The sequence below is a fragment of the Anopheles stephensi genome, chromosome 2 (assembly GCF_013141755.1).
Source record: "Anopheles stephensi strain Indian chromosome 2, UCI_ANSTEP_V1.0, whole genome shotgun sequence".
NCBI classification, from domain to species: Eukaryota; Metazoa; Arthropoda; class Insecta; order Diptera; family Culicidae; genus Anopheles; species Anopheles stephensi.
This window is the reverse complement of record NC_050202.1, coordinates 60,648,039-60,660,934: the sequence shown is the minus strand read 5'-3', so window position 1 is coordinate 60,660,934 and position 12,896 is coordinate 60,648,039. Positions and strand designations below refer to the sequence as shown.

Below are 12,896 nucleotides of genomic sequence, written 5' to 3'. Positions count from 1 at the left end.
ACTGGAGGAAAACGGATGGCCGGGTCGGAAGGGTTTTTTGAAAACTCGGACGAAACAAACCATGCAATGTGAGTTTTTTTGTTGTTCTGTTAGCTGCTTATGCATACTCGACCAGATCTACCCGGCCAAGCGCTACCAATTTCCATTTGCAACGCCAGCAAGCAAAAAAAAAGGTAACAAACATTTGGTGTTTTGGGTCATCCTTCCCGGGCTTTGATGGTCTGTGCAGTTTTCAAGAAGGGCCCTTCAGTTTTGCAAATAAAGCCAATCGATGATCCGGTGATCGGTGAACGGAAGTAGCATAAAGCGGAAAGCGTCAGATAGAGAAAAAAAAAATGGATAGAAAACAAGGTAGAAGAATCTGTAAGGGTAAGGCAGCTAAGGATGAGAATGGGGCAAACGAAGAAAAACAGCGAAACAACACAACAAATAAAACCCAAATTACTTTGCCGTCCTGCGGACTGGAAGGATCGTTCGATGGTGCGTAGTCTTGCAAGCGCGAAGAGGAGAGAAACGAGAGAAGAGAAAAAAAGTGCCAAAAAAAGGAACGAATAACCCATTGCAGTCGCAAATCGTACACACGTTTTGCAGAAGAACGAACGGAAACGAGGAAATAAGAATTAATACCAACCAAAAAAAAACGAACATAATGATGAGCTAAGAAACGGGGAAAAAGCACAAGAAGAAAAGCGAAGAAGAACTTGCACAAAATAAAGAAAGAGAGAGAGGGGAAAAACAGCAAAAACAAACCAACGAAAACATAAAATAAAAAAAAGGATCGCGAATGGTGAAGAAGGAAAAGATGAGACAAGAAGAAAAGATAGAACAGAAACACATAAAAATCATCACACAATCAACACACACACACGCTACCAACATGTTAAAGGGAATCGTTTTTTTTGGGTCGAAATTCGTTTGGCTTGATGCACTGCTTCACCCTGGATTCGCAGTGCCAAGTGCATCCAGAGTCGAACGCAAACTTCGGTCCACAGACAAACACACACACGCAAGAACAGAACATCCGGACAATGAGGCTCTTTCTTTTTGGCTTTGAGCCGTTTGGAGCCCCCAAAAACCACCGACGAACGACAAGAGAAAGGACACGCTGGAGAAGGGTCCAGCTCTTCTTCGGGGGAGTAGCGAGAGTAGCGACCGGGGGCCTGGGATAGCCAGGTTGGGCTTGGTGCTCAATATCGTTCCCTTCGACGATCCCTTGTAACACCCTTCACAGCGCACCCATACCACGATCGAGAGACGGTTTTTATTTTATTCTCGACCGAGCCAAAACGATCGAAATCATCGAACTCGATGGTTTTTGGGCTATCTCTCTGTCTCTGTCTATCTCTCTTTCTCACCTCTTAAACGTTTCGAGGGCAATTTTGGACCTTCCTTGCGAGAGGGCTCGGACATCTCACCGGGAAGAAGATGGACCCAGGGCAGGCACCACCAACTTGCCTTTCCCCTGTTCCTTCTTCTTTATTCATTTATCTTCGTCTCGTCTCTTTGGTAGATGCTTCTTCTAGTTTGCTGCCTTCTTTTGATTCTTCTTCTGCAGTCTTCTTGAGCTGCCCCGTACACAACCCGGGATCAATGCGTACTTCCACCACGGAAGAGAGACCGCTGCACGTGTGTGTTTTTGCTGCTTCTTGATGTGGCCCATCATGATGATGCATTCAGTCACATGATGCTGCTGTTGCTTGCCCAGTTTGCAGAGTTATAGGACGGTGTACCGATCACGCATACATCCCCTTTTGGTGCATTTTGGGGTGAAATGAACGTCGTCGTCGTCGTCGAAAAAAGACAGATCAAGAGGAAGAGAAACCTCAAACACCCCGTTTGGCGTGTTAAGGAAGCCAACAGCACTCCAACGGCAGGGAAATCTGAATCTGTCTTTTCTCGAAACGATTCCACCCAACGCATCTGTCCCTCTACCTTGTTCTGTGTCTCGTGGGTTCCTCGGGTGTTTATTTTTATCCCAAAAAACGCACTTTCGCACAAATGCGCGTACGCTCTGTGTGTCTTCGGATTGTAAATATTATGATTCGCATCTCTGGAGTCGATCATCTTTCGGCGTGACCTGACCTGGAAGAGATTGTGGGCACAACAACACGGGGGTTGCGTAGCGTATAAATATCTCCACCAACAAAATCCCCTCCTTTTGGCAGCCGGGTTGTTCCTTGTTTTCTGCGCTTGTTGTTGTTAGAAAGCGGGAAGAACATGCTGTACCGCCAGTAAGAGGGAGGAACAACTGAACACTGGGAGCACTGGGATTGTCATCGGGAATATTAGAGATGCGGTATACATTGAGGCCCGTTCTAGGTAATTATATTTTTGCACATTTGTACACAGCGCAAGAATGTAAGTCGCACGCCATAGGATTCTTCTTCCGCTGTCGTGTCGTGTCGGGTGTAAGGCAGGCATAAATTATGGAATTTATCTTGCGCCTGTTCTTGTGATGTGATGTAATGGGAATAAATTTAGCACCAAGTGCCCCGGACCCGGACACGACCGCCACCTCCGCTAACTCTTCTGGTGTTTATGTTTTAGAGCAGTTGTGCGGTTTTTTTGGGGGTATGTTTATAGATACATTAAGTGTAATATTTGGTTTGACACTAATTGAAAGGGATGAATTAAGAAATATTACCCAGAGCGCCGAGAACCTCGGTAATTACTCATTACCGGGTTAATACACGGTAGAATCTTTAATAGTTTATCCTTCCTTTTTCACTTCTCATTAAAAGAATTCTTGTAAACGGTATCTTGGCAAACGATCATATTGCTACTGATATCGAATGCCTCCACGAGCATAGGGAAGAGCATTCTCGTCTAACAACAAACCCGGGAGCGATCGGCTTTACGATCGCGACTATAGAAATATTATTTTTCAAATCGTTAATATGTGGCTAATAGGATTATGTTTCCTGCTCATAAAATGATGCTTTGTGTTTATGGGGTTTTTTTTTCTTCAGCTGGATTCTCCGGTCTGTCATTCGAGCTACTTATTCTGAACCGACCTGCACCAACCAACGCACTGTCCATTAACGTTTTATTGGACGGTGGGATCTAGGTGGTATCTAAACATACCCAGCGAGGTCCACCGCTTATCGGGCAGGATCATCTAGTGCGTTAAACGATTCGACTGTGCTGCTGACCTCTGAACCTCTGTGCGACATGAGACATGCTTTAGGGTTAGGGTTTTTTTAGGAAGCCCCATCGGATGGTTCCCTTAGGCCACAGGCTGCGCCCGACCCACACACCCAACCATGGGGGAATCGTATCGTATTTTAAAGGTTCTTATCTTCCACCGTACGTAAACATTGGCCGTGGCCAGAGACAAGCCTCCGTACCGATCCTGACTAAGGCTCGCGTAATCGTGTAACGACAGGAACGGACCGGATTGCATCATGCTTCTCAAACCGGGGGTTGTGTTTATGCTGCTTCCGAAAGGTTAGTAACGCACACATACACTCCATTTCGCGATATGGTAACGAAGGCTCCACACAGGTTGGAGAGAACGACAATCTCACCGTAGTGAGATGAAACGGCTCACACCCAGTGGGAGTGAGAAGATCGCAAGCGCACACACTCTCGCATCGTTTCACCCCGTAGGTGCGCGCGTACGTCATCGTTTCTTTGTTATCCGTCATCGCGACCGATCGCGGGTTGTGCCGATGCGTTATAATCTCACACATAAACACTCGCGCAATACATACAGCGAAGCGTAGGGGTGCGCTTTATACCGAGCGATACCGCGATCGGAAATCAGATTACCCCGTACGCGATCGCGCGATGGTGTGCGAGTGTGTGTGCAGTAGAAAACACAGCCGATGTATTTACTTTATTAGCGATAAAAAAATTATATCGTTTTTATTTGTTTTATGTAGCCTAGAGGGAAAGATTATGCTTAATTTCTGACTCTAAAAATCATATAAAAAAATCTTTAAAAATGAATTAAGTAGTAAAACCCATCTCCTAACAGGACAGATTTCTCTCATTAGATTTTTCTACAATAAATCGGTAAATTTAATTTAAAAAACATTATATTTTACTTTCCATATTACACAAACGCACAGCAAAAGCTTCACGGGCTGCGCTGTATGCGTTCGAGGATCAGGTTTTTGCTTGGTACAGTGCGCTACCGTGAGCTGAAACGAAACCATAGGCGCGCTGAGAGTGAGTAAGAAAAGCTAGTCGCATCTCACTCCCACCAGCACCCGCTTACGATTTGTTGTTGTGCGTTCTCGCTTGCACACGTTCGATCGTGTTGCGAGTCTTATCTTGCGGCGAGTGTGTACGGTGTGTGTGCAGCAGCAGAACTCCGCTACGAGAAGCGAGCGAAGAACGAGAGGCTTGCCCGCCGTTCTGTCGTACCTTTTTTTTATCTCTCCGTCTCCCACACACCATCATCATCGCCGACCGTCGTACAGGCTCCGTGCGCGCGTATGCTTTTTTGTGTGTTCTCGCTTGCGTGTGAGTGTTTTTTCCTGCTTGCTGTGTGTTGGGAGCGCGCGATCGCCTGTACGAGGCAAGTGAGCAGCGGCGCACTGACTGTATGCAGCGAGCGGAGTAGGAGCGCATTTGTACAGGAGTTGCACAGCGCGTCGGACGCACAACCGGAGAGACAGCGCACCTTACCTGGCTGCTAAAGAGGACTACGACCAACGTCGGCACACTGTCTTCACCAACGCGTTAGACCCGTGTCACAGACGGTCCAGCCCAGCGTGCAGTGTGAGTGTTGCGTAGCCTGATAGAGAGCCTAACCGTGGTGTGGCCGATCTTCGAAACGTCTTCCAGGCAGAAGAAGTGCGAAGAAACGAGTATCAATCGAAGAACGATCGAATATCGAACGAAAATCAACAAAAGCTTGTATGTCGTGCGCGTGTTCGAAATTTAGTGTGTTGTGAACGAACCCCGAACTAACCCCACCGGAATCGTATCCCGGTGAACAAAGTGTCGAAAAGTGCAGTGAAGTCTGTGACGAAAATCTGACCCCACCGAAACCTTTCCCCACGTGAAAAGGGTTAATCGTGCATTGCGTAAGGTTGGGGCGTTTGTTTTGTTCGAATGTGCCACGAGCCCTAGTAATAGCCGGTCTGCTATCCCCCCCGAAACAACTAATAAACATCAATTGAGAGGCGCAACAGGCGCAAGTGTTGCAAGTGCAATCAACAATTGACAGCAATTGAAGGCAAAGCCTGGCAGGGCGCATCCAGCGTGGATAAGCAACCGTAGTACCGCGTGCCGTGCCGTGCCGTTATCCGATGAAGATGACCATTTTGTCGATCTTTCTCGAGAGTCCCGATTGATAACAGTGTTTGAAGTGTGTGCGTGAGAGTGAGCGATCAAGTGAAAGAGGGTACTGAACAGCACACCTGTGCCCGGAGGCAAAAAATATTCCTCAAATCTCAGCTACTACTGCCGACCCCCGTCACCAAAGTGTTTCAAGTGTTCACATAACGATTAAGTGAATTAAGAGACGAGAGCGAGATAGAGAGATAAAGTGCCTCGTAGCGTCGAAACCCTTCAACAAGTGACACCCACTCCGAAAGTGCATCTTATTTATCCCGTGTTGGTGTAGTTCGTAATGGCTAAACCGTTTATGCTGCCCGAATCCGGTCCAGGCGGAGGATCCTCTTCGTCCGGTGCGGGTCCACCCAGTAATGCGCCGTCCAACACCAACACGGTCGCTGGCAACACTGCTCCGAGCACTCCCGCTCCGATCGGAACAGGCAGTGCGGCCAGCAACGGTCCATCGGGAGCTTCCGGCCATGTATCGTCGGCTCCCATCTCAGTGACCGGGGCTAACTCGTCCCAGCAGTATCATCTGCAGCAGCTGCACCATCACCATCAGCAACTGCAGCAACACTACCAATCATCGTATCAGGGTTCGCACCCGGCCCTGATGACCGCTCCGGGACCGGGTAGCGTACCGGTGGTAGATCCGCATCTGTTGCTTCCGATGACACCGCCGGCCAGTGGATTTGCGACCGCCATCCAGACACCGCAGATGGCACCGGTAAATGAGCAGCTAGTGCAGGCCCTGTACGAAGCCATCTATCGCTGTTCGTGGGGAGGTAAGTGCCTGGATATTGATTAGAGTTTTTGTGACTCAGCTTATCGTTCGAGTCGAGTCCCAAACGAAAGTGAGCTGCTGAATGCTGTTTGATTTGTGGCGTGACGTGAGCTGTCGGACGTTGTCTGGCGACTCAATGTCGACTGCTGACGTTGGGATTAAGCACTCTGCGGTTAGATTAGCTAGCGATCATCTTTGAAGATTACGATATTTGTAAGATGTCTTATATGTTTGACTGTCGTACAAAGAATATTCAAAATCAGACCTCAAGTCAAGTCAAAGAAACCGCAAGTAAAGATAAGAGACGTGTGCTACTTGTGAGCTCCTGTCTCGATCGTTTGAACAGCCTTAACAAGCACATAAAATTTTGTTCTTAGAGCTGCTTAAAGCGAATAACTGGGTGATTAAATAAGTACAGTTTAAGCTGCATCTGATATGATTTACAACCCCTTTTTTAATTATCAGAAGCTTAATAATTATTTCTTATCAAACCCCTCATCAAATGGAACTCTCCAGTACTCATCAATGCGTAATGCGTGTACACGGAAAATCAATTTCTTCATTACTCAATCCATAATTCCGATTTGAATGCCTGTAATCGATAAGTGATTACAATATCTAATCATTTACATGCGTTACCTGTCTTCCATTACACAATCGAGTATAAACGTTTTATGGCTGGTAATTCCGACCCCGGTACTTCCTTCCCAATTACACAGTACAATGTGGTGCATCCAGCCCCAACGGAAGGCTGACTGAATGCATTTTTCATGCTCCAAGTTCTAATCAAATTAATCATATTTTGCGTTATTCTAAATAACGCAACACAAACACGCAACGGTGGTGGTAGCTTATGCAGATGCCCACCCCATCGTATGTGGGTCGATCGATGACTGATTGGGGTTCTTTCAACGCTTGCAAACGATGGTTTTTGATAAATTAATCTTCAAAAATGAGAGAGCATTTAGGACGATGAGTGATGGTAATTTCGGTGACAGTTTTATGTGTTTCCTGACATTTGTCGTCCACCGTGCCTTGGCTCAATCAGGGGAGGGGAGTGTTTCATTTATTTTAACATAGTGCATCAGGCTGCTACTTTAAGTGATTAGAATCTAATAATGCAGCCGATTTTTTTCCAATCCCCCCGCTCAAGATGCATTTCCAATCAGTCAAGAAATCAGTCCACTGTTAGTAAAAGGGCGCACGAGGGGTTGAGTTTGTTACGAATGCGATACGCAAGCTTCATTCAACACGCTCACTCGGTGGGTGATGAGACGTTGCAAGGGAGGAGACAGGGCTGATAGGGTGTTACAGGCCAGTACACACATCAAGCTCATAATATGCTAATTTATTCGCCTTTGTCCTGCGCGCGCTCACAGGATCTTGGTTTCATCGGTGGCCGGGTGCGATGTTTTACGACCGCTTTAATCGTCGCATTCTAAGCGAAAGCCGGGGAAGCAAAAACGCATCACACAACACCATCCAAACCCGTTACATAAATATTTATATTAGCCTATCAATCTTCTATTAACTAATTGAACACTTGACGGCGTGACGTTACGCGGCACCGTCCGGGCGGGCATCGATGGCGGCGATCCCGTCCAGTAATCAGATTGCTCTGTCCCTCTGCTGGTCAAGTAGCTTTTTTGGGATTTTATAGCCGTTTCTGGCAGTTCAAGTTCTAGTTCGTTCCCCAGGGTAACGTTTTTTTATGATTCTTTTACTGCCCTTCAAGAACACTCGATATGTTCTAGCATTTGGGAGGACACCCCGTTACAGTGTCCATTCCGTTATAATCTCGACCCCCGAAAGGAGTCAAAGCGGGGTTGTCGTTTCTAATGGTGGTCGGATCGGATTACGTCCAGCGAAGCGCAACTCGCTGCCGTCGAGCTGTCTGTGTCGCTAAAATGTAACGCACGCGTCTAACGCTTGCGCGACTGTTCTGACACGCTCAAGGCTAACAACATCGATCAGGTTTTTGCAGAATATATTAACCCGTACATATAACAACCGATGCTTTGCAAAAAAGAATTGAACCTGATGCAAGTTTCTTCCTTCCTTCCGGGCAGTTCCTAGAGCTGCAGCTTTGCATGCCATTTCCTATGCTGTAATCTCCTCACCCCAAGCGAGGCAGTTGTCTGATGGAATTTACCTTTTCGATAATCATACGGGTTAGGCGATGACGTAAAACGGAAGAACGTGAAAAATGCATTTGTCTCTTTGTTTTACAGGTCTAGCTAGTTGCAGTTCCATCGTACATCGCCACTACCACGTGCCCGAGACACGGTGACGCGCCACGTCTTTGTCCACGCGAGCATGTTGCGAAATTGGAAGCGACTGTGACCTGACGATGCTCATTCGCCCTCTTCGGGTGCGTGCGATGCTCACTCAATCTCAAGTGGGTGTCGATTGGCGTTGGCTTTTCGTTTTCATCACGAACCGTGAGCCGGTTTGAAAGTGAAGTGCAATTTGCTTTGATAGCGTAACGGAAGCGTGTGCTCTTCTCCGCTTCCGTTTGGGGGGTTTGTTTACCGAGCGAGTCTTTAAGTGCTGAATTCTAGCTGAATGTCTCGCTTGTTCGCAAGGTCAGCAAAGTGGCCCAACACAACAGCAGGGTTGACTGAATGGTGGACCTTGACCCGTAGAACGGTCGAATATCTGGCGACAATATTCAAGTACAAATTTCACAATATCTCTAGCTCCTAAGGCAGCAACTAACGGTTCCACAAGACTCATGATCTACTCGTCACGTTCTTTATTCTACGCAAAATAAATGACTCAAAGCCTGGCTGGCAATTTCTACCCAACCTCCCCATCGCAGCAAAGAATAAACATGAAAATACATATTCATGCACGGAAGCTGTCGTTCGATAAACAAACCGAAGCGGCGGTAAACACACTGCACACTGCAGAATCAATCACCAATCGAACCGAGTCAGTCGGTCACTGCGGCAAGACAAATTTGCCCGATCTTCCCAGTTCTCGCATCAGGGCACACGCCCCGTCAAGACGCGCGTGCAAACAAATTCGCTACCGTTCTTGGTGAAATATTGCGTGTGGCGAGGACAGGAGCAAATATTTATTTATTCTGCTCTGTTCCATCAATCCGGGATCGATCCATCCATCCGTCAAGGTATGATGTTCGGATGAACAATGTGCAAGAACTGCAATATGAACATTCTGTGGAATGTTCTCTTTTTCCTGGGGAATGTTTTGGTGGCCCCTTGGCTCGATCCCTAGCGACAAGTGTCAAGTGCCGGTCGGTTCAGTTTCTGAAGATTAATGATTCAATCCAGACACACAGCATGACGATGGTGAAAAGAGCCCAGCATGTTGTCTTCAACTCCGTACAAGACGACCATTCTGGTATGAATCTTCTGCGGTATATACTCGTGAGGATAAAGCGTGCAGGAAAAAGAATTGCATCCATCTTAGACGGACCGAAAAAGAGTTCCTGTCCCAGATGAAGTATTGGGATATGCCAAAATGTTACACCAAAACCATCGAAGCGCATCGACCGCATCAACCCTCAACGGGAGAAATAGTGATTGAAGGGATTTTCCCAGAAATCTCTGCTCCCCTGCAAGCCGCATCTCCCGGTGAAATGTGTGCTATTTGTTGTTGTTTTGCATGTTCAACGTATCTACACACGCCCCTCCCTGGTATGGTGTGAAATGTGAGACATTAGTTGAGATTTGTTTTCTCCACCCTCTCCAGGCGAAACCGATGCGGCAAGGGCAAACGGTCTAGCTGTCAATGGCTGGAATGGCTTTCGTGCGTGACGCGAGAAAGAAAAACAAATCAATAGCTAGACGAATGCGGAGAGTTCCCGCGACATTACCACACTGTGGTGAAGAAGGGATCGTTCACGTTGACGGGAAAGTAAAATTTTAATGATTTTCATTCATTACCAAGCCTAGCTCCTCACCAGCAGCCAGCAGAGTGGCGATCCTCGTCAGTGATCCTTCCTCCAAGACATCGACATGGTTGTTTTAATGTTGATGAGTGCAGGAAATGGGCGTTGGAAGACACCGTGATCGTGATCAATTGTTGTTTCTCGCCGTTGACATTGAGCGCGGCGGCTCGTGTAAATTGGATGTTTAGGGGCCTTCGCACACATCAAGCTAATTAGCGCATAAATTATCTAAGAAAGCAACAAATTGATCTGTTTAAAGCGAGCGTGTGCCACACTTTACACCGACGCAACAAATCATTTCCATCCAACCCTTCGGGAAAAATGCAAGAACGACACACACGGATGGAAAATCAATTCGTGCAACGGTCAATTTAAATTAACAGCACCATCCCGATCACTGCTACCGTCGCACGATCGCAGGTTGTAACTGTAAAATAAATTCGTTAATTTCCATCGCATCTCCCGCACAAAAGACATCGCTTGGCATTTGAGGGGGGGGGGGGGGGGGCTAGGACGCGCTAATCGATTTCTCCATCCAACTCCATCGAACGCACATGCGAATGCGTTCCCCAGCCAGAATTTTCAATTTCCCAGTCTCCATTCTCGAAGTCGAAAATTTAATCGCCCCCATCTCTCGTGCTTGCCGAGCTTTCAGAAAAGTTGGTGAGAGTGGTTCTGATCTTTTACCTTTTGCTTGCCAGTCGCTTGGAGGCAAAATTTACACCGTCACTGTCAAAATTTCTTCTACCAAATCAAGAAATCATCGTTTAGCGTACGTCGTCTGCCCCTGTTGGATGCGCTGCGTCACGTTACGCGAAGAAAGGGCCTACGAACGAAAACGAGCGCCAACAAACCCCCCCTTGCTCAGTGGTAGTTTTGGCAGCTTCAGGTTAGAAGTTCACTGGTTCCATTTAAGAGCTGAGCTGGTTGAATCGAAGCAAGAAAAACTCATTTACTCAGTGAGCTGACCGTGGTGGAAAACATGCCTACGTCATGCTATAATTTCCATTTTAAATTATCGAAGTGAGACAGGGACCGAATTCTACTACAGGTTTGTTATTATTTCAATGTTGTACTCTGCAGTTGCATAAAGTGGTTACTGTTGGTGGACGGCTAAACGAGAGCGGCACGTGTCGTGAGTCAGCAACAGCAGCTCATCGGAAGGAGCTTGCTCTGGTGAGGAGGGATAGTCTTCTCACACGTCTCACTGCTCATCACTTTGATCGAGTAAACAACATCCAAGCAACCGGACTAGTTGTTGTTCTTGGACACACATCTTCTGGATGTTACCTTTCTTCATCCCCTTCCGTTGCGGGCCATCTCTCCCACCGAAATGCTCCATCCAGTCACCAGCGATGTGACTCATCTTTTGTCAAGTGACGCGCGTGTTCTCCCTGTCCAGCTCTCGATCTGTTCTCCTCCCCCCGTCGGTGATCTAGCGATCGTTCGATTTTGTTTCCTGCTCTCGTGTCGCTCGATAAAACGCTATTTTTTCCCACCGATCGAAGGGTTACAGGGTTCCAGTACCCTTAAATGCACCTTATTGTATGAGTCGGACCTGCTTACTGCGCCGTTCTGCAGCGGAGAAGAGCTTAACATTTTTTTATTACTCATCGCCTGGGATCGACGTGCATATTTCCACGGGAAGAAAGCGGCAGAAGAAGTTTGAGGGAAGCGAACTGGCATAAATTAAACACTCAAATCGCAAACTGAACCCACGGCAGCGAATTTTTCTTCGCGCAAGTTCACCGCGAGGGCAAGATTTATAGAGTTTCGGATTAAAGCCTCGTTCGCAGCATGAATCATGCAGAGTGGCATGTTGTTTGGTAGCGTCGGCAATCAATACCACCCCTGCCTACCGTTCCTGTTCCCTTGCAAAAGCCCGCTCGACGACGGTGAGCGCATCGAAACGCTAACTACCTTTTCCCACATGCAACAGCGATGCCCAACAAAAGTCACATTTATTGCACCGCAGCTCCGGTGAATTGCATCGGGGTGCATCACGGCTAACCTGGAATGGTTCACCAATGAAGCGTAAAATTAACCTTTCCCAAGGGAAGGATGGATGATGGTTTTGCGAGACGTTCACGCCAGCGAACCAGCGGCACATTCCGAGGGCAGCTTTTGGCAATAAAACTTGGCAATAAAACTTTAAATCCGATTGTCCATGGCAAGTGGTGAAATATTTTCGCTACGATCAAGTTAATTTTATAACCAGAGAAAAAGCTGATGGAAGCTGATTAACGCTTCACGTTCTAATTGCTCGAACGCGTGAAGATCGGTTCCCAGCCACATTCGGACACAACGGCCTCTGAACCGGTTTAACCGAGCGCTTTCCGTCTAACCTTCATGCAACGATGCACTTGCACTTGAAATGCACTGCCAGCGGAGAAATGCTGTACGCTATGGTTTGCACCAATCGACGGAGCATCACCCACGGGGGTTGCAACCAGGTGTCGCTCGACGACGACGACGACGACGACCAAGTCGGCAATGTCAATGCTATTGTGCTTATCTTCTTCGCACACACACACACTGCACCGACCGGACCGCTAATTAAACACACACTCACCAAACGGTGCAGAAGAATGCATTTGGCGGAAATGCAAGACTTCGACGCCCGTGGGTAGAACTCTATTGCTGCCTCACGGTTACGGTTATCTTAATTAATTTCTATGCCGCCCCCCCAGCGCCGTGTGGAGGATGTCTTAATGACCGGCTAACCATAAAGGAGGCATTCTTTTGTCTCCAACCGAGTGTCTGGGAAAGTGGTTTTATGTGTCCAGTTTTGAAGTTGTAGTCCTCGCATTCTAGATGTGAATTGTAAACTAGCTTAAGTCAGTACTTGAGCTTAGAATAGCGTTCAAGAGTTCGAAAAGGAACTTGTCTACGCACAGCGCTAATTAG

At 47.3% G+C, this 12,896-nt stretch overlaps 1 protein-coding gene across 1 annotated transcript in view; it reads left to right on the top strand.

The window, feature by feature from the left end:
• Positions 1-4,542: 4,542 nt before the first annotated feature.
• LOC118506507 (atrophin-1-like) overlaps positions 4,543-12,896 on the top strand; it is a 55,778-nt gene continuing 47,424 nt past the window's right edge. Inside the window, exon 1 of the mRNA XM_036043725.1 lies at positions 4,543-6,074. Coding sequence (XP_035899618.1) covers positions 5,585-6,074 — 490 coding nt within the window. The 5' untranslated portion in view covers positions 4,543-5,584. The remainder of the gene's footprint in view (positions 6,075-12,896) is intronic.